The 18,151-nt window shown below is 39.6% G+C and overlaps 1 protein-coding gene across 1 annotated transcript in view; it reads right to left on the reverse strand.

Annotated features, from left to right (window-relative positions):
- Window positions 1-250: 250 nt before the first annotated feature.
- Window positions 251-18,151, reverse strand: part of LOC139755735 (uncharacterized) — a 160,564-nt gene continuing 142,663 nt past the window's right edge. The window contains exon 2 of the mRNA XM_071674367.1: window positions 251-941. Coding sequence (XP_071530468.1) covers window positions 251-941 — 691 coding nt within the window. The remainder of the gene's footprint in view (window positions 942-18,151) is intronic.

Raw genomic sequence — 18,151 nt, forward strand, 5'->3', positions numbered from 1 at the left:
TACTTCCCCTTTAAAAAAGTTCTGGGGAAGTCTGTCTCGATACACTGCGGGTCACTCTACCACCTGGCGAAGTTTGTGTTGCAATGGTTCTTAATTCACAAAAGTAGTATCACCACTATTTACAACGCTGGTTACGGCAGCCCTCGCTCCAATTCCGAAAGCTTCTGAACGTCGTGAGTACACTGTAAGGCAAAAACTTGAATCCATTGCCTTGTGAAACGATCAAAAGCCGAGATTATTATTATCCTGGTCAGCGGGCGCCACGACCGACCACAGTCCCTGAAACCTGAGCTGGTGTGAAGGCCCCTTGGTATCCCCGGGAATACTGTGAAGTTTGGGTCTGTGGTACACTTTGGGACACACCAGTGGGTGTTCCAGGCAAACTGGTGGGTGGCATAGGATTCCGGGAAGGAATGCTGCCAACAAACTCAGATCCACCCCCAAGATGATGTTGACCTTCACTGTGGATGGATGAAGATGAAGCAGGGGTTGGTGTGCTAACAGATGGTTGTTGCTGACTGGCTGATGCAACATGCTGTTGCTGCTGCTGCTGCTGCTGCTGCTCAACATGCTGCTCAACATGCTGCTGTTGCTCTGATTGCTGAAGGGGATCAAATTCTTTTGATGAAACATTCAGCTGCACAGCTGCTGGTGGAGCAGGAGATGCTGCAGCTGCCACACTACTGATGAGTCCGGTATCAGCATTTCCAGCTATTTTGGAAGTAACATCAGCAGACACATCCAAGGCATCAAGAAGAGCAGTTACACGGTCACGTATAGCACGAAGTTCTCGCCTTACATCAGATGTAGACACATATGACTCTTGAACCCTAGTCCTCTTCCCATTGAGGAGTATAGACAACTTCAGGATACAACTACACTGAATAGCAAAGGCCAAGTCAGAGCAGTATAAGATAGTCACCAAATCTCCATCTTCATCGCTTCACAACAAATGACCACTTCTCTATGCCATCCTCTTCAGACTGTCACAAACATTGCCACAAAAGAAAGGGCATTTTATACTTCAGAGTAATATCATCATCATATATCATATATATACATATATATAAACATATATATATATATATATATATATATATATATATATATATATATATATATATATGTATATATATATATATATATATATATATATATATATATATATATGTATGTATGTATCTATATATATATATATATATATATATATATATATATATATATATATATATATATATATATATACATATATATATATATATATATATATATATATATATATATATATATATATATATATATACTTTTTTTTTTTCTTTGTCGGTGTCTTACGCGTTTGCGAGGTAGCGCAAGGACACAGACGAAAGAAATGGCCCAACCCACCCCCATACACATGTATATACATACGTCCACACACGCAAATATACATACATACACAGCTTTCCATAGTTTACCCTAGACATTTCACATGCCCTGATTCAATCCACTGACAGCACGTCAACCCCGGTATACTACATCGATCCAATTCACTCCATTCCTTGTCCTCCTTTCACCCTCCTGCATGTTCAGGCCCCGGTCACACAAAATCTTTTTCACTCCATCTTTCCACCTCCAATTTGGTCTCCCACTTCTCGTTCCCTCCACCTCCGACACATATATCCTCTTGGTCAATCTTTCCTCACTCATTCTCACCATGTGCCCAAACCATTTCAAAACACCCGCTTCTGCTCTCTCAACCACGCTCTTTTTATTTCCACACATCTCTCTTACCCTTACGTTACTTACTCGATCAAACCACCTCACACCACATATTGTCCTAAAACATCTCATTTCCAGCGCATCCATCCTCCTGCGCACAACTCTATCCATAGCCCACGCCTCGCAAAAATACAACATTGTTGGAACCACTATTCCTCCAAACATACCCATTTTTGCTTTCCGAGATAATATTCTCGACTTCCACACATTCTTCAAGGTTCCCAGGATTTTCGCCCCCTCCCCCACCCAATGATCCACTTCCGCCTCTATGGTTCCATCCGCTGCCAGATCCACTCCCAGATATCTAAAACACTTTACTTCCTCCAGTTTTGCTCCATTCAAACTCACCTCCCAATTGACTTGAGTTTGAATGTGTATGTTTGAAGGAATAGTGGTTCCAACAATGTTGTATGGTTGCGAGGCGTGGGCTATGGATAGAGTGGTGCGCAGGAGGATGGATGTGCTGGAAATCAGATGTTTGAGGACAATGTGTGGTGTGAGGTGGTTTGATCGAGTAAGTAATGTAAGGGTAAGAGAGATGTGTGGAAATAAAAAGAGCGTGTTTGAGAGAGCAGAAGAGGGTGTTTTGAAATGGTTTGGGCACATGGAGAGAATGAGTGAGGAAAGATTGACCAAGAGGATATATGTGTCGGAGGTGGAGGGAACGAGGAGAAGAGGGAGACCAAATTGGAGGTGGAAAGATGGAGTGAAAAAGATTTTGTGTGATCGGGGCCTGAACATGCAGGAGGGTGAAAGGAGGGCAAGGAATAGAGTGAATTGGAGCGATGTGGTATACTGGGGTTGACGTGCTGTCAGTGGATTGAATCAGGGCATGTGAAGCGTCTGGGGTGAACCATGGAAAGCTGTGTAGATGTGTATATTTGCGTGTGTGGACGTATGTATATACATGTGTATGGGGATGGGTTGGGCCCTTTCTTTCGTCTGTTTCCTTGCGCTACCTCGCAAGCGCGGGAGACAGCGACAAAGCAAAAAAAAAAATAAAATATATATATATATATATATATATATATATATATATATATATATATATATATATATATATATATATATATATATATATATATATATTATCCCTGGGGATAGGGGATTAAGAGTACTTCCCACGTATTCCCTGCGTGTCGTAGAAGGCGACTAAAAGGGGAGGGAGCGGGGGGCTGGAAATCCTCCCCTCTCGGTTTTTTTTTAATTTTCCAAAAGAAGGAACAGAGAATTGTGCCAGGTGAGGGTATTCCCTCAAAGGCCCAGTCGTCTATTCTTAACGCTACCTCGCTAATGCGGGAAATGGCGAATAGTTTGAAAGAAAAATATATATATATATATATATATATATATATATATATATATATATATATATATATATATATATATATATATATATATATATATATATCTAATATATATATATATATATATATATATATATATATATATATATATATATATATATATATATATATATATATATATATATATATATATATATATATATATATATATATATATATATATATATATATATCTAATATATATATATATATATATATATATATATATATATATATATATATATATATATATATATATATATATATATATATATATATATATATATATATATATATATATATATATATGGTGAGAGTAAGTGAGCTTGGGAAGGAGACTTCTGTGGGGAAATACCAGGAGAGACTGAGTACAGAAAGAAAAAATGTGAGAACAAATGAGGTAAGGGAGAGTATATATACATATATATATATATATATATATATATATATATATATATATATATATATATATATATATATATATATATATATATATATATATATATATATTTTTTTTTTTTTATATTTTTTTTGCTTTGTCGCTGTCTCCCGCGTTTGCGAGGTAGCGCAAGGAAACAGACGAAAGAAATGGCCCAACCCACCCCCATACACATGTAAATACATACGTCCACACACGCAAATATACATACCTACACAGCTTTCCATCAATCCACTGACAGCACGTCAACCCCGGTATACCATATCGCTCAAATTCACTCTATTCCTTGCCCTCCTTTCACCCTCCTGCATGTTCAGGCCCCGATCACACAAAATCGTTTTCACTCCATCTTTCCACCTCCAATTTAGTCTCACTCTTCTCCTCGTTCCCTCCACCTCCGACATAAATATCCTCTTGGTCAATCTTTCCTCACTCATTCTCTCCATGTGCCCAAACCATTTCAAAACACCCTCTTCTGCTCTCTCAACCACGCTCTTTTTATTTCCACACGTCTCTCTTACCCTTACGTTACTTACTCGATCAAAACACCTCACACCACACATTGTCCTCAAACATCTCATTTCCAGCACATCCATCCTCCTGCGCACAACTCTATCCATAGCCGACACCTCGCAACCATACAGCATTGTTAGAACCACTATTCCTTCAAACATACCCATTTTTGCTTTCCGTGATAATGTTCTCGACTTCAACACATTCTTCAAGGCTCCCAGAATTTTCGCCCCCTCCCCCACCCTATGATCCTCTTCCGCTTCCATGGTTCCATCCGCTGCCAGATCCACTCCCACATATCTAAAACACTTCACTTCCTCCAGTTTTTCTCCATTCAAACTCACCTCCTAATTGACTTGATCCTCAACCCTACTGTACCTAATAACCTTGCTCTTATTCACATTTACTGTTAACTTTCTTCTTTCACACACTTTACCAAACTCAGTCACCAGCTTCTGCAGTTTCTCACATGAGTCAGCCACCAGCGCTGTATCATCAGCGAACAACAACTGACTCACTTCCCAAGCTCTCTCATCCCCAACAGACTTCATACTTGCCCCTCTTTCCAAAACTCTTGCGTTCACCTCCCTAACAACCCCATCCATAAACAAATTAAACAACCATGGAGACATCACACACCCCTGCCGCAAACCTACATTCACTGAGAACCAATCACTTTCCTCTCTTCCTACACGTACACCTGCCTTACATCCTCGATAAAAACTTTTCACTGCTTCTAACAACTTGCCTCCCACACCATATATTCTTAATACCTTCCACAGAGCATCTCTATCAACTCTATCATATGCCTTCTGCAGATCCAAAAATGCTACATACAAATCCATTTGCTTTTCTAAGTATTTCTCACATACATTCTTCAAAGCAAACACCTGATCCACACATCCTCTACCACTTCTGAAACCACACTGCTCTTCCCCAATCTGATGCTCTGTACATGCCTTCACCCTCTCAATCAATACCCTCCCATATAATTTACCAAGAATACTCAACAAACTTATACCTCTGTAATTTGAGCACTCACTCTTATCCCTTTGCCTTTGTACAATGGCACTATGCACGCAGTCCGCCAATCCTCAGGCACCTCACTTTGAGTCATACATACATTAAATAACCTTACCAACCAGTCAACAATACAGTCACCCCCTTTTTTAATAAATTCCACTGCAATACCATCCAGACCTGCTGCCTTGCCGGCTTTCATCTTCCGCAAAGCTTTTACTACCTCTTCTCTGTTTACCAAATCATTTTCCCTAACCCTCTCACTCTGCACACCACCTCGACCAAAACACCCTATATCTGCCACTCTATCATCAAACACATTCAACAAACCTTCAAAATACTCACTCCATCTCCTTCTCACATCACCACTACTTGTTATCACCTCCCCATTTGCGCCCTTCACCGAAGTTCCCATTTGCTCCCTTGTCTTACGCACTTTATTTACCTCCTTCCAGAACATCTTTTTATTCTCCCTAAAATATAATGATACTCTCTCACCCCATCTCTCATTTGCCCTTTTTTTCACCTCTTGCACCTTTCTCTTGACCTCCTGTCTCTTTCTTTTATACATCTTCCACTCAATTGCATTTTTTCCCTGCAAAAATCGTCCAAATGCCTCTCTCTTCTCTTTCACTAATACTCTTACTTCTTCATCCCACCACTCACTACCCTTTCTAATCAACCCACCTCCCACTCTTCTCATGCCACAATCATCTTTTGCGCAATCCATCACTGATTCCCTAAATATATCCCATTCCTCCCCCACTCCCCTTACTTCCATTCTCACCTTTTTCCATTCTGTACTTAGTCTATATATATATATATATATATATATATATATATATATATATATATATATATATATATATATATATATATATATATATATACATATATATATATATATATATATATATATATATATATATATATATATATATATATATATATATATATATATATATATATATATATATATATATATATATATATATATATATATATATATATATATATATATATATATATATATGTATATATATATATATATATATATATATATATATATATATATATATATATGTATATATATATATATATATATATATATATATATATATTTTTTTTTTTTTTTTTTATACTTTGTCGCTGTCTCCCGCGTTTGCGAGGTAGCGCAAGGAAACAGACGAAAGAAATGGCCCAACCCCCCCCTATACACATGTACATACACACGTCCACACACGCAAATATACATACCTACACAGCTTTCCATGGTTTACGCCAGACGCTTCACATGCCTTGATTCAATCCACTGACAGCACGTCAACCCCTGTATACCACATGGCTCCAATTCACTCTATTCCTTGCCCTCCTTTCACCCTCCTGCATGTTCAGGCCCCGATCACACAAAATCTTTTTCACTCCATCTTTCCACCTCCAATTTGGTCTCCCTCTTCTCCTCGTTCCCTCCACCTCCGACACATATATCCTCTTGGTCAATCTTTCCTCACTCATTCTCTCCATGTGCCCAAACCATTTCAAAACACCCTCTTCTGCTCTCTCAACCACGCTCTTTTTATTTCCACACATCTCTCTTACCCTTACGTTACTTACTCGATCAAACCACCTCACACCACATTTCAAAACACCCTCTTCTGCTCTCTCAACCACGCTCTTTTTATTTCCACACGTCTCTCTTACCCTTACGTTACTTACTCGATCAAAACACCTCACACCACACATTGTCCTCAAACATCTCATTTCCAGCACATCCATCCTCCTGCGCACATCTTTATCCATAGCCCACGCCTCGCAACCATACAACATTGTTGGAACCACTATTCCTTCAAACATACCCATTTTTGCTTTCCGAGATAATGTTCTCGACTTCCACACATTCTTCAAGGCCCCCAGAATTTTCGCCCCCTCCCCCACCCGATGATCCACTTCCGCTTCCATGGTTCCATCCGCTGACATATCCACTCCCAGATATCTAAAACACTTCACTTCCTCCAGTTTTTCTCCATTCAAACTCACCTCCCAATTGACTTTACCCTCACCCCTACTGTACCTAATAACCTTGCTCTTATTCACATTTACTCTTAACTTTCTTCTTCCACACACTTTACCAAACTCAGTCACCAGCTTCTGCAGTTTCTCACATGAATCAGCTACCAGCGCTGTATCATCAGCGAACAACAACTGACTCACTTCCCAAGCTCTCTCATCCCCAACAGACTTCATACTTGCCCCTCTTTCCAGGACTCTTGCATTTACCTCCCTAACAACCCCATCCATAAACAAATTAAACAACCATGGAGACATCACACACCCCTGCCGCAAACCTACATTCACTGAGAACCAATCACTTTCCTCTCTTCCTACACGTACACATGCCTTACATCCTCGATAAAAACTTTTCACTGCTTCTAACAACTTGCCTCCCACACCATATATTCTTAATACCTTCCACAGAGCATCTCTATCAACTCTATCATATGCCTTCTCCAGATCCATAAATGCTACATACAAATCCATTTGCTTTTCTAAGTATTTCTCACATACATTCTTCAAAGCAAACACCTGATCCACACATCCTCTACCACTTCTGAAACCGCACTGCTCTTCCCCAATCTGATGCTCTGTACATGCCTTCACCCTCTCAATCAATACCCTCCCATATAATTTACCAGGAATACTCAACAAACTTATACCTCTGTAATTTGAGCACTCACTCTTATCCCCTTTGCCTTTGTACAATGGCACTATGCACGCATTCCGCCAATCCTCAGGCACCTCACCATGAGTCATACATACATTAAATAACCTTACCAACCAGTCAACAATACAGTCACCCCCTTTTTTAATAAATTCCACTGCAGTACCATCCAAACCTGCTGCCTTGCCGGCTTTCATCTTCCGCAAAGCTTTTACTACCTCTGCTCTGTTTACCAAATCATTTTCCCTAACCCTCTCACTTTGCACACCACCTCGACCAAAACACCCTATATCTTCCACTCTGTCATCAGACACATTCAACAAACCTTCAAAATACTCATTCCATCTCCTTCTCACATCACCGCTACTTGTTATCACCTCCCCATTTACGCCCTTCACTGAAGTTCCCATTTGCTCCCTTGTCTTACGCACCCTATTTACCTCCTTCCAGAACATCTTTTTATTCTCCCTAAAATTTACTGATAGTCTCTCACCCCAACTCTCATTTGCCCTTTTTTTCACCTCTTGCACCTTTCTCTTGACCTCCTGTCTCTTTCTTTTATACTTCTCCCACTCAATTGCATTTTTTCCCTGCAAAAATCGTCCAAATGCCTCTCACTTCTCTTTCACTAATACTCTTACTTCTTCATCCCACCACTCACTACCCTTTCTAAACAGCCCACCTCCCACTCTTCTCATGCCACAAGCATCTTTTGCGCAATCCATCACTGATTCCCTAAATACATCCCATTCCTTCCCCACTCCCCTTACTTCCATTGTTCTCACCTTTTTCCATTCTGTACACAGTCTCTCCTGGTACTTCCCCACACAGGTCTCCTTCCCAAGCTCACTTACTCTCACCACCTTCTTCACCCCAACATTCACTCCTCTTTTCTGAAAACCCATACTAATCTTCACCTTAGCCTCCACAAGATAATGATCAGACATCCCTCCAGTTGCACCCCTCAGCACATTAACATCCAAAAGTCTCTCTTTCGCACGCCTGTCAATTAACACGTAATCCAATAACGCTCTCTGGCCATCTCTCCTACTTACATAAGTATACTTATGTATATCTCGCTTTTTAAACCAGGTATTCCCAATCATCAGTCCTTTTTCAGCACATAAATCTACAAGCTCTTCACCATTTCCATTTACAACACTGAACACCCCATGCATACCAATTATTCCCTCAACTGCCACATTACTCACCTTTGCATTCAAATCACCCATCACTATAACCCGGTCTCGTGCATCGAAACCGCTAACACACTCATTCAGCTGCTCCCAAAACACTTGCCTCTCATGATCTTTCTTCTCATGCCCATATATATATATATATATATATATATATATATATATATATATATATATATATATATATATATATATATATATATATATATATATATATATATATATATATATATATATATATATATATATATATATATGTATATATATATATATATAAGTGGCCTCCCATTTCTCCTCGTTCCCTCCACCTCCGATATATATATCCTCCTGGTCAATACTTAGAAAAGCAAATGGATTTGTATGTAGCATTTATGGATCTGGAGAAGGCATATGATAGAGTTGATAGAGATGCTCTGTGGAAGGTGGAAAGATGGAGTGAAAAAGATTTTGAGTGATCGGGGCCTGAACATGCAGGGGGGTGAAAGGCGGGCAAGGAATAGAGTGAATTGGATCGATGTGGTATACCGGGGTTGACGTGCTGTCAGTGGATTGAATCAGGGCATGTGAAGCGTCTGGGGTAAACCATGGAAAGTTGTGTGGGGCCTGGATGTGGAAAGGGAGATGTGGTTTCGGGCATTATTGCATGATAGCTAGAGACTGAGTGTGAACGAATGGGGTCTTTGTTGTCTTTTCCTAGCGCTACCTCGCACATATGAGGGGGAAGGGGGATGGTATTCCATGTGTGGCGAGGTGGCGATGGGAATGAATAAAGGCAATGTGAATTGTGTGCATGGGTATATAAGCATGTGTCTGTGTGTGTATATATATATGTGTACATTGAGATGTATAGGTATGTATATTTGGGTGTGTGGACGTGTTTGTATATACATGTGTATGGGGGTGGGTTGGGACATTTCTTTCGTCTGTTTCCTTGCGCTACCTCGCAAACGCGGGAGATAGCGACAAAGCAAAATAAATAAAAATAAGGAGAGGGAGCGGGGGGCTGGAAATCCTCCCCTCTCGTTTTTTATTTTTTTTTCTTATCCAAAAGAGGGAACAGAGGGGGCCAGGTGAGGATATTCCCTCAAAGGCCCAGTCCTCTGTTCTTAACGCTACCTCGCTAACGCGGGAACTGGCGAATAGTTTCAATGAAAGAAAAAAAAAAAGAATATATATATATATATATATATATATATATATATATATATATATATATATATTATTTTTCTTTTATATTTTCCTTTGTCGCTGTCTCCCGCGTTAGCGAGGTAGCGCAAGGAAAGAGACGAAAAAATGGCCCAACCCGCCCACATATACATGTATATACATACATGTCCACACACGCAAATATACATACCTATACACCTCAATGTACACAAATATATACACACACGGACATATACATATATACACATGTACATAATTCATACTGTCTGCCTTTATTTCATCCCATCGTCAACTCGCCACATATGGAATAACAACCCCCTCCCCCCTCATGTGTGCGAGGTAGCGCTAGGAAAAGACAACAAAGGCCCCATTCGTTCACACTCAGTCTCTAGCTGTCATGTAATAAAGCACCGAAACCACAGCTCCCTTTCCACATCCAGGTCCGACACACTTTCCATGGTTTCCCCCAGAAGCTTCACATGCCTTGGTTCAATCCATTGACAGCACGTCGACCCCGGTATACCACATCGTTCCAATTCACTCTATTCCATGCACGCCTTTCACCCTCCTGCATGTTCATGCCCCGATCACTCAAAATCTTTTTCACTCCATCTTTCCACCTCCAATTTGCTCTCCCACTTCTCCTCGTTCCCTCCACCTCTGACACATATATCCTCTTGGTCAATCTTTCCCCACTCATTCTCTCCATGTGACCAAACCATTTCAAAACACCCTCTTCTGCTCTCTCAACCACACTCTTTTTATTTCCACACATCTCTCTCACCCTTACATTACTTACTCGATCAAACCACCTTACACCACATATTGTCCTCAAACATCTCATTTCCAGCACATCCACCCTCCTGCGAACAACTCTATCCATACACACTTTACCAAACTCAGTCACCAGCTTCTGCAGCTTCTTACATGAATCAGCCACCAGCACTGTATCATCAGCGAACAACAACTGACTCACTTCCCAAGCTCTCTCATCCACAACAGACTGCATACTTGCCCCTCTTTCCAAAACTCTTGCATTCACCTCAATAACAACCCCATCCATAAAAAAATTAAACAACCATGGACACATCACACACCCCTGCCGCAAACCTACATTCACTGAGAACCAATCAATTTCCTCTCTTCCCACATGGACACATGCCTTACATCCTCGATAAAAACTTTTCACTGCTCCTAACAACTTGCCTCCCACACCATATATTCTTAAAACATTCCACAGAGAATCTCTATCAACCCTATCATATGCATTCTTCAGATCCATAAATGCTATATACAAATCCATTTGTTTTTCTAAGTATTTCTCACATATATCTTCAAAGGAAACTCCTTGACCACACATCCTCTACCCCTTCTGAAACTACGCTGCTCTTCCCCAATCTGATGCTCTGTACATGCCTTCACCCTGTCAATCAATACACTCCCATAAAATTTACCAGGAATACTCAACAAACTTATACCTCTGTAATTTGAGCAATCACTCTTATTCCCTTTGCCTTTGTACAATGGCACTATGCAAGCATTCCGCCAATCCTCAGGCACCTCACCATGAATCATACATACATTAAATAACCTTACCAACCAGTCAACAATACAGTCACCCCCTTTTTTGATAAATTCCACTGCAATACCATCCAAACCTGCTGCTTTGCCGGCTTTCATCTTCCGTAAAGCTTTTACTACCTCTTCACTGTTTACCAAATCATTTTCCCTGACCCTCTCACTTTGCACACCACTTCGACCAAAACACCCTATATCTGCCACTCTATCATCAAACACATTCAACAAACCTTTAAAATACTCACTCCATCTCCTCACATCACCACTACTTGTTATCACCTCCCCATTAGCCCCCTTCACTGAAGTTCCCATTTACTCCCTTGTCTTACGCACTTTATTTACCTCCTTCCAAAGCATTTTTTTTAATCTCCCTGGAATTTAATGATACTCTCTCGCCCCAACTCTCATTTGCCCTCTTTTTCACATCTTGTACCTTTCTCGTGACCTCCTGCCTCTTTCTTTTATACCTCTCCCACTCATTTGCATTTTTTCCCTGCAAAAATCGTTCAAATGCCCCTCTCTTCTCTTTCACTAATAATCTTACTTCTTCATCCCACCACTCACTACCTTTTCTAATCAACCCATCTCCCACGCTTCTCATGCCAGAAGTATCTTTTGTGCAAGCCATCACTGCTTCCCTAAATACATCCTATTCCTCCCCCACTCCCCTTACCTCCTTTGTTCTCACCTTTCTCCATTCTGCACTCAGTCTCTCCTGGTACTTCCTCACACAAGTCTCCTTCCCAAGCTCACTTACTCTCACCACTCTCTTCACCCCAAAATTTTCTCTTCTTTTCTGAAAACCCCCACAAATCTTCACCTTCGCCTCCACAAGATAATGATCAGACATCACTCCAGTTGCACCTCTCAGCACATTAACTTCCAAAAGTCTCTCTTTCGTGCGTCTATCAATTAACACGTAATCTAATGACGCTCTCTGGCCATCTCTCCTACTTACATACGTATACTTATGTTTATCTCGCTTTTTAAACCAGGTATTCCCAATCATAAATCTACAAACTTTTCACCATTTTCATTTACAACACTGAACACTCCATGTATACCAATTATTCCCTCAACTGCCACATTACTCACCTTTGCATTCAAATCACCCATCAAAATAACCTGGTCTTGTGCATCAAAACCACTAACACACTCATTCAGCTGCTCCCAAAACACTTGCCTCTCATGATCTTTCTTCTCATGCCCAGGTGCATATGCACCAATAATCACCCATCTCTCTCCATCCACTTTCAGTTTTACCCATATCAATCTAGAATTTACTTTCTTACACTCTATCACATACTCCCACAACTCCTGATTCAGGAGTAGTGCTACTCCTTCCCTTGCTCTTGTCCTCTCACTAACCCCTGACTTTACTCCCAAGACATTCCCAAACCACTCTTCCCCTTTACCCTTTAGCTTAGTTTCACTTAGAGCCAAAACATCCATGTTCCTTTCCTCAAACATGCTACCTATCTCTCCTTTTTTCTCATCTTGGCTACATCCACACACATTTAGACACCCCAATCTGAGTCTTCGAGGAGGAAGAGCACTCCTCGCGTGACTCCTTCTTCTGTTTCCCATTTTAGAAAGTTAAAATACAAGGAGGGGAGGGTTTCTGGCCCCCCGCTCCCGTCCCCTTTAGTCGCCTTCTACGACACGTGAGGAATGCGTGGGGAGTATTCTTTCTCCCCTATCCCCAGGGATGAATATATATATATATATATATATATATATATATATATATATATATATATATATATATATATATATATATATATATATATATATATATATATTTTTTTTTTTTTTTTTTATACTTTGTCGCTGTCTCCCGCGTTTGCGAGGTATATATATATGTATATATATTGAGAGAGAGAGAGAGAGAGAGAGAGAGAGAGAGAGAGAGAGAGAGAGAGAGAGAGAGAGAGAGAGAGAGAGAGAGAGAGAGAGAGAGAGAGAGAGAGAGAGAGAGAGAGAGACAGACAGACAGACAGACAGAGAAAAAAATAAACAGAATGTTTCTTCATCCTCGTGTTTGTTTCACATATTTCTTTTGTATTTATATATAATGTTAATGTTATCTTAACCTGGATTATTGGTTCTCCATTTGACAGGATGATTTCAGTTCATCTATAGGTCATCCTTAGAAAATCCAGCCTGTTATTGATATCCTAGTTTTCATATTTCCCTGCCGCCTCCCTATCTACTATGATGGTTACTGTGTACTATTGTTCCTGTTAATATTGTGACTTTCATATCAATCTTCTGACCAAATTCATTCCATTAGGGTCATATATGTATAAATCCTTACCTTATGATGACAGATACAATTTTCCTCATTAGTTCCCTAGTGAAACCCATATATACGAGCAGTTATTCCTTCTTTCACGGTTGCTTTCCTTCAACCTGATTTCTATGATTTACATCCGTGTCCGCTGTGTAGTGTTTGAAGCGTCGAGTGAACAAGCATCTTCTGCTACCTCCTTGACTCCTATGCCTTCTGTCTCGAACTTCCGTTATCTATTCGCCAGCAGACGGAATATGATAATTGGTCTCCATTGTAAGAAAATGCATATTACCACTCTTTGTGTGAAAGAATATGACGGCGAACAAAGGATTTTGACAAACTCCTATTGGTCTGGCCTCACCCTAGTAGCCCTGTTTTCATGATATTGTAACAAATCGATTTCCAATGATATTTCCTGTCATTTGCCCACATAAAAGTTATAATGATTTTACATTTTGATGGAAATATAAAGTGGGCTACCATAATCATTAGGAACTTTGTTTCACATTTTACGCTTACCAACCCACCCGAGACAACAGGAATCGTAATGATCATTTCATAATTCATCGTATCCATCCGGGAAGATATTTCTTTTATCGTGTGCAAATCCAAGAATTTCCGTAGAATCACCTAATCGATTTTATAAACCACTGCCTCTATAAAAACTAGATTAGTGTACAACTTTCACAGCAAAATTCAATTCAATATTCAGCAACACCGTATCCACTTCATTTGCCAGTGAATTAAGAGGCCCAGCTCAGGAAATTATGTGCAGAATTCTCGCTTCATAAATCAACAGTAAAGTATTATAATGATTTATACACTACTTCCTTACTGAGATACCAGAAAATATATACGGGTCTTTCTTTTTTTCCTCTTTTTAACCCAGTTCCACTAGAGAGAACGATTAAGTAATATTTGTTCTCAAATCATGAAACTGCAAGACAGATTTTTGACCGGTAATTATGAAGAATAATTCATCTTGTAATCCGCATCTCCTCCATCTCATCACCTGACATTCTTTCTTGAACGCGTCTGCCTAATAAACCACGGAGCTCAGGGACATTCTTCCTGCGTCTGAGAAGAAATTTTGTCTGCAACTGTTTTATATTCTAGTCTCTGAGGCTTCCAGCTAAACTGACATCCTGCATTTTACTTGTCCACGAAAAACAGGAATCCTGTGCTGCATTTGTAAGTTCTGTTCCGTTGTGGCACATATCATATGATGTTCATATTGTGCGATGATGTGAAGTCATCCATCAACGTTTGTTTCCTCCACACTTGTTTGTAGACTTGCTTCATCCTCTGCCTACCTGTCCTCTTTCGCTATCTCCTGCTCACTTCTATTTGCTTTCTGTCCTTTCTTTCCACTATCTCTGCTTCACTGCTACCATTTTCTCCTGTTATCTTTTATCGTGTTCATATCTTTCTTCATTCTCTTTGCGTAACAGCTTTCTTTCCATATTACTCCGCTTCGGTTTAACCCCACATTTCATTTAACTTTATCTCGAATCATCCTCTGCTCCTTTGCAAATGTCTTTACTTTTTTTGTTCTAATATAATACCTGAACTTCCATTTTTGTTTCATTCTCACTCTAACAGTATGTACTCTCTTGCATTATTAGTATCATTCCATTTTGCTCATTCTTCACTCTCTTAGATCTTCATACACGATTTCGCTTCTTCCATTTCCCTTAAATAGTCCTCTTCTAAAGTCTCTCTTTAATATCTTCTAATTTGTCCTCTAATAATCACTAACTAATGGACATTCATCAATAAGATCGCTATAAACTTGCTGATTGGTACATTACATGTGAAGAAAGGACAAAGGATTATGTGTCTTAACAGAAAAATAGTAAGTAAGTAAGTAAGTGTTTAAAATGAATCCATATCCATACTGATGACTTGAATGATAATGATAGGTAAATATCTGATAGACATAATGGCATTAACAAAACTCTTTTCGTCACATACAACCATAACATTGTCACTTATGCTACAAGAATGGATTTAGCCAAGAATCTCCTCGATCCATTTAAAGATACAGAAACTCATATATTGAAGCATGCTTAAAGAATTTCCTTCATGATGAATATGTCATCTTTCTTTTTCAACTCACCCTTGTTGTGACGAGTGACATGAGGAGATATAGGGAGACATTATGCTTCAGCACCATTGAATTCAACCAAGTTACTGCTTCCCCATCCGTAGCTGTTGCTCATGTGAGAAAGGAAGTGTGTTGGCAATGATGAAAAGAATGAGTATTATTTGTAAGACAGAGGTGAATGTGAGATGTAATGTATACAGAGGAATCATCATTAAAAGAGTAAAGAGATTTGAAAGTTAAAGAAAGATCATCCATCGAGAGAGAGAGAGAGAGAGAGAGAGAGAGAGAGAGAGAGAGAGAGAGAGAGAGAGAGAGAGAGAGAGAGAGAGAGAGAGAGAGAGAGAGAGAGAGAGAGAGAGTGTGTGTGTGTACATTATAACATAGAATCTTTGTTGACATGATAACAGGGGAAGGTGTGTCCATTATCAGCTACTGTAATGGAAAGGATGGAGAGGAAGCTGTACGTTAAAACCTTAACGCCTACACACGTATGTAAATGCTGCCACTACGACTCTTGCAACCGAACTTTTACGGATTGCCTCTACCTATCAGTAAAATTCAAAGACATACACATGTCTAAAAAGAACACTTCAAATTAGATTAGTATTTAGAAAAAGAGAAACTGTTTAAACAGTTTGGTAAGAATACCACCATGGATTTAACAATAAAGCAACTGAAAAGTCAGCCCTGGGACCAAACATATTACCAGCTATTTTCCCCAAAAGAATAAAGATGTCAATAGTAGAGCCAGTGTTCTTGCTGCTGAAACAGCGCTTACATGATACCGATAAACTTGGAGCTCCCAAAATGATGTGCGCATCACCAGTGTGTAAGGAGAATCTAAGCTTCTGAAGCAATGTCAACATTTATATAAGAAATTAAAGTCTTCGAGAAATTTATTAAGAAACGAAAGTTAAAACAGCTTATAGAGAATATTACTAATAATGAATTTCTACCAAGAAAGGTACCCACTCAGATATAAAGTTTAATATAAAACATACCTGAAACTTTAAATCAAGTAATGGGAGTTGACACTGTTTTTCTCGACTTCAAAGGCACTTGAAAAGATAACAACCATTTTTTTTTTTTGTAAAGTATTAAAAGAAGAGATAAGCTATAACGATTGATCCAGGAGTTTGTAGTGTTAGAAATTCAAAGTATAGGAGTAGCATATAGAACTATTTCTGATGAAGAGAATGTTTTATCTGTTGTATTACGAGCTTCAATACCATTTCTTGTGTGACTCTACTGCAAGTGAGAGGGAGAGTTCAGGTGGGATGTGTTGACCCCTCCCAGTACACCAGCTAACTCAACTGCCAATGAGAGGGAGGGCTCAGACATTAATAATAACAGCCTCTCCCACGACCTTCCCCTCTCTGCGAGACCTTCCTCTTTTTCTATTCATTATACCGACATTCATGGTTTCTCTAGTACCTCTCCTCTGTTGAATGCCATCTGCCTATTACCTCTCCTGACAACTCACTTCTCTCTGAGACACAGTTGTCTAATGATGTTCTCACTTGTCTCTTTTCATATCTAACCATAATCTCCACTCACGATTCCGGTTCAGAGGTGGTGTTTGTGCTTATTCCAACATCAGCACACCTGTTGCACGCCTCGATGACCTTCAGTCGCAAAACTTTGATGTTATGTGACTCAATGTCTATCTCCCAAATGCCATACGTTTTCGGTGTTTCGCCTATTGCTTACCTAATTCTACAAATTGTATACCTTTCTTCGACTATCTAAACTCCTGCCAGGAGAAAGTGGCATCCTCGCACTCACAAGCCGAGATCCTCTGCCGAGGAGATTTTAACGTTTACTGGAGGGAATGGTTAATTTCCTCACATAAGGCTGGTGGGGAGTAATGAAACTATAAATTTATAAATTGTCAGTGATCTTGATCAAATCATCTCCCTCTCCACCCATATTCCTGACCCATATGACCACTCCTAACATTCTGGATCTGTTTTTCACCTATAACCCCTCGCTCCTTAAGTGCATAATCTTGCTCT

The sequence above is a fragment of the Panulirus ornatus genome, chromosome 20 (assembly GCF_036320965.1).
Source record: "Panulirus ornatus isolate Po-2019 chromosome 20, ASM3632096v1, whole genome shotgun sequence".
NCBI classification, from domain to species: domain Eukaryota; kingdom Metazoa; phylum Arthropoda; class Malacostraca; order Decapoda; family Palinuridae; genus Panulirus; species Panulirus ornatus.